This window comes from Anopheles cruzii, chromosome X (assembly GCF_943734635.1).
Source record: "Anopheles cruzii chromosome X, idAnoCruzAS_RS32_06, whole genome shotgun sequence".
Lineage (NCBI taxonomy): Eukaryota > Metazoa > Arthropoda > Insecta > Diptera > Culicidae > Anopheles > Anopheles cruzii.
This window is the reverse complement of record NC_069143.1, coordinates 4,145,230-4,155,281: the sequence shown is the minus strand read 5'-3', so window position 1 is coordinate 4,155,281 and position 10,052 is coordinate 4,145,230. Positions and strand designations below refer to the sequence as shown.

At 48.9% G+C, this 10,052-nt stretch overlaps 2 protein-coding genes across 2 annotated transcripts; both read right to left on the bottom strand.

Moving 5' to 3' along the window:
* Positions 1 to 194: 194 nt before the first annotated feature.
* LOC128274614 (mitochondrial coenzyme A transporter SLC25A42) lies at positions 195 to 2,481 on the bottom strand. Its single transcript, XM_053012862.1, has 6 exons — positions 2,352 to 2,481; positions 2,055 to 2,265; positions 1,787 to 1,975; positions 1,440 to 1,705; positions 1,176 to 1,362; positions 195 to 1,108 (listed from the first exon to the last, which is right to left on the bottom strand). Exons 1-6 carry the CDS (start codon positions 2,458 to 2,460, stop codon positions 955 to 957), a joined length of 1,116 nt encoding a protein of 371 aa, XP_052868822.1. The 5' UTR covers positions 2,461 to 2,481; the 3' UTR covers positions 195 to 954.
* Positions 2,482 to 3,023: 542 nt separating this feature from the next.
* LOC128274623 (uncharacterized) lies at positions 3,024 to 5,552 on the bottom strand. The gene is made up of 3 exons (XM_053012875.1): positions 5,155 to 5,552; positions 4,898 to 5,075; positions 3,024 to 3,122 (listed from the first exon to the last, which is right to left on the bottom strand). Exons 1-2 carry the CDS (start codon positions 5,302 to 5,304, stop codon positions 5,016 to 5,018), a joined length of 210 nt encoding a protein of 69 aa, XP_052868835.1. The 5' UTR covers positions 5,305 to 5,552; the 3' UTR covers positions 3,024 to 3,122; positions 4,898 to 5,015.
* Positions 5,553 to 10,052: the final 4,500 nt, after the last annotated feature.

The window sequence follows — 10,052 nt, the reverse complement described above, 5'->3', positions numbered from 1 at the left end:
AGCCAAGAAATAAACCCAAGCCATTATTGGGATACCCGAAATGCAGAGTTTAGGGCGCATCTATAGTTCCCGGGAAACAAACCCGTGGCTATGTTTTCGTACACCATCGCAGAGTTTAAGGCGCATCGAATTTTCCCGAGAAATGAAAACGAGCTACGTTTCGGTAGACCAAATTGATGATTTTAATGCGCCATTGAAACGTTCCTGAGAAGCACACCGCACAAGCTTCGTTTTTTGCACCAAATTGATGTATTTTAGGCACATTGATAAGGCTGTTACCGGACACGGACGCCACGGTACTTTTTTTGAATTACCAGCGACGTTAGTTTGAACCTTAACAACGTTTCTGGAGTAGGCTACACGAGGCATTCGGAAGGGAATTTGAAGGGGGCATTCTGTCTGTAGCACGCGTGTTGTGTGACAACATAGTCCGTGCTTATCTACAAGATTTTCTATCGTTACGATCGATCAGTTTGATTGAAGAACCATCGAAATGGCGTACAAATAAGCCAGGGAGCCAAACATAAATTCGCGTAGACAGCTCCAAGTTACCAGGCTCTGTTCTTCTAAGATTAAAAACTAAAACCTTCTCTGTGCGTTTAACCATACTTGGCGTTAAATATTTTGAAAGCGTTGTTCCAATGCTTCTAAATTTTGAATGAAGGGCACCGATTTTTGAACCGAATCTTTTGCGCATTTTCTGACACGCTGGCTTGACAATGTCCCTTTATTCATCAAGAGTAAGTATCCAGCAAAACAGCTCGGCTAGAATCTATCATGTTTGTGCTTATGTTTTTTAAAAGCTATCTCTGTCAGGTATCGGATACTTTGAAAGCTCCACTGTTTAGCTCCGATTGTCATCCGAACATTTTACCGTAAACGGTAGTAAAATATGGCCAATTTTATGCAGCGATAATATCCTATAATGCAATTCTTTGAACACTGTTCTCAGCATTACCGATCGGCGCTACTACCGCGCACGTGTATTACCTCGCGCAGCAGGTGTTTAATGTGGTCGTACGTTGCAAAGCTGATGCCAACAGCAATAGGGCCTTTGATCCAGTTCATACTAAGACCTTTGTAGAAGCCACCAATAATTCCTTCCTCTCTAAGGTAAAAGAAAGGAACTTGTTTTCTTCAGTCCACTCGAACACACTGATGATGGTCGTACTCACTTGTATATTTTAATTAACGTCCGCCCGATGGTTAGGTACTGGTCGGCGCACTGTGCCGTCACACCAGTTGTTTGCATTCGTCGCCTCACAATATCAAGCGGATAGCTGGATGATTGACCAATCGCCCCGGCAATTGCTCCAAATGTGAGTGATATCACAGTTTTTGGCGATTTATCACCAGTTCGTTCTAGAAAGACATCGAAAGGTATAAAGTAAACTTGCTAGCTAGCAGCCACCGTTGACGGCATGGTCAAAGTTGCTCACTATAGTATTCATTTTTGAGAGTATCGTATGTAAAGAACGATGTGCCTGCGTACGGGATGACACCGAGAATGGTGGCCCAATAGCCACGGTACAATGTTCGAGGTCCTTCACACTGCCATATCTTCACAAACACCTCCCGAAGCGTTTTGTATCCGGAGTATTTATCGGTTACGGCCATTCGGGCGCGGGCTAGATCGAGCGGGTACGTTAGCGACTGGGACGTAATGCCCGCCAGCGAGCCTGCCAGAAATCGACGAAATTCGGTGCTACGAAGAAGAACGAAACAAAAACGAAACCCACCAAAGCGTGAGCCATTTGATGGTCGTATGTACTCTGAAAAGTATAGCTACTCTGAGTGTAGATCCACCTGCAGCAACTTTTTCCATTGCTCGTGCACGGTAAACTGTATGGCTGAATATGGAACTATTCGAGCCATGGTAGCGGAATTCCCCCGCCATAACGCAAGGAAGCCTTCCCGAGAGTACGTGTGCTTCAGAAACCCTAAAGCAGCCCGGAAAGTATATGGTACATCTTTGCTGAAATGACAAGTGAGAAGATTTACACCAACATCATTACGCTGGGATAGCATCGTATGATTGTGCGCTCGATGCGTACTTAATTTGAAAATTAATTTTTGCACGATCTAGTGGCGCTATGGTAGTTTTGGCCAACGCTCCAGCAACGGCTCCCGCTATCAGACTCGTGATCACCACATCCCTGTTATTAAGGTTTCCAAACCGGGTTTGCGACTGCTCTGAATCGGCTGCAGATGGCGGCGTTGCGTTCATAGCTTGCTCGATTATTTGGCGGTTGGTTGAAGAACTGTCTATAAAAAAATATGATCAACGCACGGGGAAAAAAAAACATAAGACGGAGTGAAGATAGATTTCAATCGATATTTCCGATACTCACAATCATTTGATTTTTCGCTCTCGATACGGATTTTGTCTCCAGTACCTGCGGTGCTGGGGGTGCTTGCCGACACTATGCTGTTTGCTACTATTGTCACACTAGCAGTCATTTTTATTTTGGTCAAGCTCGACTCAACCAAACGGGGCTACACGGGCGCTTTTTCACGAGTATCCTTTTGAGTGTTGAGAGACACGATGGAAGAATCGATTAGCGTCGATTGTTGAATCTGGCCGACGAATGTGTTTTGTTTTTTTTGTATGTAAAAACTACGACTTTTGCTCCTGTATAGACTAGACTCGCCTGTTACTAGAATGACTGCAAATACGCACAGAAATACATATGATTTGAATTTTCTAAGCCGCAGTGATAGGGTTAAAACAAGGTTCATACCTGTCAGACGCCCTGTTGTTGGTATCTATGAAACTTCACGCTTTCACGCGTACGGCTCCTTTCCAGTGAATGAGTATTCCCATCAACGTTGTTTAACTTTCCACTAACAAAAATTTACGAAGTAACAAACGTATAGAACTTTGTTTGAGACGCTGATGGCATTGGATCAAGGAGGCGGCGATCGTTTCTTCCTGATCCACCACAGTAATTACAGAACGAAAATCCAAAGTCCAACACGCGCGAACCTTGACGAGTATGCTGTCACCGAACATAAACAGCGGGCTTTTGAGCTGTAACGGGTTAAACCAGTTTTAAAAACGTTGCACTTTGCATGCCTATTTTTTCAGCAGGAGTCGATAATCCGCTACCTCATCAGAGAATCTGAAAAGAGAATGAACATCGTACTTATCCGCAACTGGTCAACAATATCCACCGAATATGTTTAAAAAAACGATTGCTAACATTAAATTTGAACGGGCACACCGTGTATAAAACGCATAGAATAATGATTACGCAAGCGTCAGTTCATATTTGCCTTCATAAGAACGCTCTGCCCACATCACCGGCCCTGAACCCAAACAAGTAAAACACATAACTTTGGCAGAGCTGCGCCTACTGCGATGCCGTGTTTGATCGCGTCCACCAGTGAAGGTCAAATTCCATTTCCCGTGCAATCATCGCGCGTGTCAATAAATCAGTCACACATGTACGCAAACAGCGTGCAACGATGCACAGTTGCACTCACGATTGCTTTAGTAACAACAGCATACAGTCAATATGTTCCATTCTTGGCCTTTTCGAAGGGACAGGTCGTCTCGGAAGGAGTAGGTTTCAGTTTGGTGTCCGCGAATGACACGCATAACGCCGGGTAACGCACTAGTTTCATAAAGTTGAGAGAGAGCACGCGCCAATCAATGTTCACGCGTTCGCGGGTTGAGTTTAAATTAAACTAATATATGGCAACTAATCTTCGAGAGCTTCGAATTTCGTGCTATGCTCGTGCGGTTCGGTAGCGCACTTTGCTTTGGCTCTCTAGACAGTCCCGAAGCTGTAATGATGATTACATAAAAAGCAGCCATCTACAATTGCACTTGGTACTGAACCATTTCGCGGGAAAACGAAGAATATCACTGTGTTTCGAGCTCAGTGCCCACGAAATCGGGCGATACGGTTAGAGATTTGAAGGGTGCCAAACGGCGATGGTTTTACCGACCTTAGTTACGAGCTGAAAGAAAGCTGCATTATGCTGCGAGTACACTGTAGCCGCTAGTCGGTGGTTCGGGGCTAGTTTTGGTATGGCTGTCAACCCGTGCGGATGCTGCTATCGCACCTTACACTTAATTCTACACTAGGCCGCTTATCATCGTTGGGAAATCTTCCACCACCGCCGCGACCAACCACCGCGAAATCGCTACGAACGGGCAGTAGATTTCTTGCTGAGACTGACAGCTGCTACCGTTGTTTGTACAATTTAGCTGAAACCGATTGGCAACGATGTGCGGCGGCACGTATGCCAACGACATAACTATCCCTCAGCCGGCAGGCTTGTTAGTGGAGCGGAGCGAGAGGACAAAGTTCAGCACCCACCGTAATTGGTGCCCTTGGAACGGTTGTGCCAAAATACACAAAAATCAAACTACAAATTAACGGCGTGTAGTATCCCCATGGAACTCAACTAGGTGCAGTAACTACCTACCGCCTATTCGGCACATGTGTTTTACACGAGCAAACAGAACGTTTACTAGCTTCCACAGCTTCACGAAAACATTACACTAGATGTAGTGTTGGCGGTCCGCACATTGACAAGGCACATGGCGTTTGATGATTACAAACACCGTCACGTTCGGGCCCAGAGTCCGTTCCCGAACAAATGAAATCATTGCACACCTTCTTGTGTTCAGTCTTACTGCGGGACGGATTGGTTGAGGCGCACACGATGACGTATTTACGAGGATTTTGATTAAAAAAACATTTTTTGAAATTCTTTATAGTTTAGACGAAATCGTGCGTTCATGAATTGCTGAGTTACCACCGTTCTCTTTCTCTCGCTCTCTCTCTCTCTCCCTCTACCAACACAACTATCAGCTGTTTTTGACAGCTCGAGGTAAACGCAAATGTTCCGCAAACATGGTGTGTAAATCAACAATATTCTTTACCAGAAACAAACGAGAACTATGCCAAGCGCAGTATATTTTCCACATCTCGCAATGATGCCCTCGTAATGTAGGCAACCACTATACTGAAAGTCAACTGCTGAACGGGCGGGACTGATGGCTATTTATCTGGCCCCAGATCCGTTTTACTGTCCACACGTTCCCAAAAGGCTTTCGCTGCCTGCCGTAATGAGAAACAGAAAAATGGATTCAAAAAATACTCGGCCAATGGCTATGGCGGTGGCGGCTCCGTCACTTACTATCGAGATCGGTAGGTCTCGGCGCTCGCTTTCCGAAACCAGCGCCGTGTTGTGCTGCAAACTATTCCACGCCCAGTGCAGGCCGAACAGTGACGGAATCATCACGATCGTCACGAGATTCCGGTTAATGAACAGCTTTATCTTTGTCATCGTGAAATCGGGTTTCGAGACCGCGCAAGGTCAATGTATGTTTGCACCGCTCAGTGGCAAGCAAACAAATAATGCGATTCGGTTGGTAGATGGTTTTTCGTTCGCTGATTACGCCCGGCAGACTGGAAACCACTCGCACAGGTTCTCAATCGATCTCGCACGTGCTAACCGGATGTGGCCAACACGGTAATCGGGACAATTTTTCACTCCGAAAACCGCTGATTCTTTCAGCGCAAAGCGGTCACTTGATGATGTTACCCAATACTAAGCACAGAATAAATAAACAATGCATCGTTCACACAACAGCGCGCAACTTTCGGCCCCGAAAGCAACGTGATCTGACGTAAGTTTCTAGCAGCGCCATCTACATGTGAGTAGCGCAGGCCCTTGAGCTTTTCGGGTGTGAAGAAATCAGAATAACATTTAATTTATTAAATTCACAACAAAAACAACAAAAGTTAGTGTCGACCGACGTGATATACCGCAGGCATAATCTGAAAGCCGCCTATGGTCAAAATAAGGCAGATAGGTAAGAGACCGGGTGTTAAAATTCCATGGAAATAGTTTAGCCGTATCAGCTGACTCTGGCCCAGTGAGTCCTTTTTGCGGCGCGAAAACTTGAATTAGACGTCACGTCGCGCGTCATCCTTCAATCCGATTAGCGAGCAATTCGATCAAATACCTAAATATGTAAATGGTCTAAGAATTAACAAAAAAAAAAACCGGTTCGATTCCAGCTGCAACCAATTTGAAGGATTTTCTGGCCAACAAAAGCTCACCCAGAATAGCACGGGCACCATATGCATGAAAATTGAACCTCGCCGGCCTCGGCGGCGGTGGCGGCGGCGCCACCGAAGTGTGGGCCGTGTTGTGTGATGGTGGCCTCCGAGAGTGGGAAGAATCCGGTGCCTGGCGACACTTTGCAACCAAATCGCGGCGCTCCGGCACCCGGGACCAGTGACATGGACGGTCGTTGTTGTCACAAATCGCCGCCTGCACATACATATAATTGCGCTATCGTGAGCGTGTGTGTGTGTGTGTGTGTGAAGGGGAAATTGTTGCTGGTAATCAAGCTGCCCGTCGGGATCGTAGTAACCAGCACGCGCCGGAAAAGGCACCGGCCTGGATGGATTACTATACACTTGGGCCCCACTTGGGCCGACCGACCCTCGGCTCGGATGCCGCTTGGCCGTGCCGTGTGTTTTACGCGAACGAGACGGCGGGAACTATAATTGCGCTGTTTGATCGAATACGGTCGCGTGGCGTCCGGAGTCGCGTGGTGCACGAGTCGAGCCGGCTCCCGTTTCCGAGTTTGCGTGCGAGGAAATTCGGCACCCAGGCCCCCGCAGATCCGCGGGCCTCCATCGTGGGCATTCGTCAGCCGGACTGGTCGGTCCGACTCGTTGCTCGTTGCTGTGTGTGTACGCGAGAGGCTCCCCGGCCGCGTGGCGTGGGCTCGCGCGACCGCAGCGGGCTAAAGCAAATTATATCCTTCTCGCCATTATCGCAATTAAATTAATTCGACTCTAAATAAACGGCGATTGTCATGGATTGGTTGTCACCGGACCGCCGTCACCGCTGTCACTCACCAAGAAAGACGAGACATTCGAATTGTGCTTGCTTGTGCCACGTGGTCGGTGTCCGGATAATCCGGTTGAGCGCAGGGTCGTAGGGTAATAGCTTTGCTGCTCGTTGCTGCTCCGGCTTGCGTGCGATTTTATTTCGCGATTGATTTGTTTGGCAACAGAAAACCCTGCGAAATCTCCCCGCTTTACCTTTTTGGGCCAGAGGGCGACCTACGGCGGGCTATGGAAACTTCTCCAAACAAGTGGAAGTTAAGGGATGGGAAATAATTTCAGCGATATTTTAAACACAAGACGAGCAATGCGTGGTGTGACACGAGACCCACGAAGGCAGCAAGAGAACAGCTTGCTTACGGGCTGTTCACGGTCCATGGGTCCGCGTTGCGTTAACCATGTTAGTTATATTTGCCTACCGAAGGGTACATGGGTAGAGGTGCGATTCAACATCTTGAAAGCTAACCAGAGCGTCGCCTGTAGCTTGTAGTATCGGTAATGGAGCACACCCGAGCCACAAATGGATGGATGGATGGTTGGGATTTCTCCGAAGCCGATCCGAGAGTAGGTTGCTGGCTCGTAGGTGGCTCGGAGGCTTTCAGGGCTATGCCCTGGCTACTTTAAGTCAATTAATCACGGTGCGGACAAATGTGTACTTACTTGCGTGTGTACTGTCCTTTGCAGCAATCTCGGGAAGAAAGATTGATCCCTTAGGGCTGACTGATAACTGACTGTGAAGCGAAGGAAGAAAACAAAACCGTACAGGAAGTACAACGAAACTTGCGGCTTGCGGGTTGTAACTTGATTACCGGTAAACGGACCCACAAACCCACAAACCCACCCACCCACACCCACCCACAAACGATGCCGATTAAACCCACAAACGATGCCGATTAAAGTGACGTATCAGAGTATCAACAAGGCATCTACATACGGGTAGCTCTAGCTCCGCTCAAACCCAGTCTGCGATCAGACTGGCTGGCCAGGTAAATCCGTCAGTACTCCCAATATCTGTCACAGCGTATCTGCTGGAAGACTGTGCGCTTAGTGCAGACCATTCCCTCAGGCTGCCAGTAAGGTTAGTTGCCTACTCTAGCACCGTCGCATCCCACATTCATAAAGTCCAGTAGCCGTGGATGCCCTTCTTCGTTAAACAACCATCAACTACGTAAACAAAACAACACAACAACAAATTCACACTGGTCGGTGTCGGCTGTCATTTTTTCATCTCGAGCTGAGTCCGACCGCCAACACCAACGCATTTAAGTTGGGTGAAGGCAAAGATGATGCAGTAGCAGTGCTACTGGCTTCAGTGTGCCATCCACCGGGGCCATCCTACTTCTCAGGGCCATCGCCCATAGAAGATGCAGGGCAGCGAAGGCAATAATTACTGTTTGCTCACGGTGCCATTCTTCGGTGCAGGGATTGCCCCGCCTGTGCGCACCACCTCCAAGAACCTAGCGTCCGAGCTTGGACCTGAGTCGGGGACAGAAATGGAAGAGTAGAACAACTAGCCAGACGGGGGCGGTGGATGCACGAAGCCGAGGGGTTCAGGATTCGAAGGACGCACAAAAGAGGAAGCCCCAGCCCCAGAAAGGAGGTGAGCCGGAGCTCCGGTGAGCAATTTCTATAACCGCACCGCCAACAGCTCGAGGATGCAGCGAGGTAGTGCTGTGCAGTTTCTTTAAATGCCCTGTTCTCGAGCGTTCGGTCTTTCCTCTAGTTCGTGCCGTCGACACACACTGGTGATGTCCTGATCTCCTTCGCTCGACGTTCTAACAACGATTTGGCTGCCGACGGTTGTTTTACCGTAGTTAGCCTTTCAGGGGCCTTGAGGATACGCTTCACTTCACGCTCACTGGTGGCACGTTTAGCGCTGGAACTCACCTCTGTTGCGAGACGCATTGGAACAACTTCGATGATCACCGTCCGGAAGCCGTCCGGAATGCGGTAAACATCCTGTCCCAGTGTCCGACCTTGAACTTGCCGGAGAAGACGAATCGAAACGGATTGTGGACCGGAAAATGATGGACGGTGATGACGTCACCACCCCAGGGAATTGTGGCAGAACGCCGAACCAATTGAAGACGACCCAAAAAGACGACTTGATATCGATGAAAACATGGTCGTCTGTACTCGAGGTCGATCGTTCGAGACCGCCGCTCGAGGTCGATCTCTAGTGAAAAGGACAATAGTTGATTTTTGTGACAAACTTTGGCCGTTTCCTTACAAGTAACAAATCAGACACATCCCTAGCCCTCTGTGTGGAGCCAGTCCAGCGTCCGGTGGCTGTCACCACCCAGTGGCTGTTTGATGTCATCCGTCAGATGAATGGAAGCCCCAGCCGCCCACGCTGGCTGACGTCGAAGGCTAGACGAAGTTTTCAAGACATAGCCTAGGATGGTAGGGCCGGCGGTGGGTTAGAAAGGACAAATAGGCGGGACCGTACCATGAAGCGTCCGTCGCCTGGCCCTGATGCCTATCTGTCGGTGTGTGTGTTTGATTTTTCCTCAAGACATTTCAGCAAAGCTCCCGCTATTATGTTCGTGTATGAATCGAGAAGTAGAGTAATTTCCATACACCCTTTCCCGCCCGTCCCGTCTCCCGTCACCTGGAAAGCCCCGTCCTCTCCGAGAAGCGGAAATGAGCGGAAAGCTTTGAAGACCGGCCCGGGAGGACAAAAGAACGGGACGCGAAGCGAGCGAGAGGACGCCGGACGCAAAAAGGGAACAGCACAGCACAGCACAGAGTCACACAGCAGCAGTCAGGGCCGTCAGGAAGAATCCATCAGCCAGATGAATAGCTGCGAGAAATGCAATCGCGCGTGCCCGGCCCGGCCCGGCGAAAGTAGCGCGCTGTGTCCACAAATGTGCACTTACCGACGACTGCTATTAAGCAGGCTATCTGCTGCACTCCGGCCGCGGCCACCGCTGCTGCAGCTGCAGCCTCGCAAACAGACTCGACAAATGCGAAATATGGACGGCAAAACCGAAAAGGAAACCCCTCCCGGCTGGCTGGGACCAGCGGAGGATTCGAATGGGCAACGCCACGCGCGCCGGTGGACCATCGCTTAATGTCAGCTTCGTCCGTGTCGGGGGATGCTTTTGCTTTCATGCCTGCATAGTATAGCTGTTTTATTCATGTTACCGGTTTATTCATGTTACCCGCTCA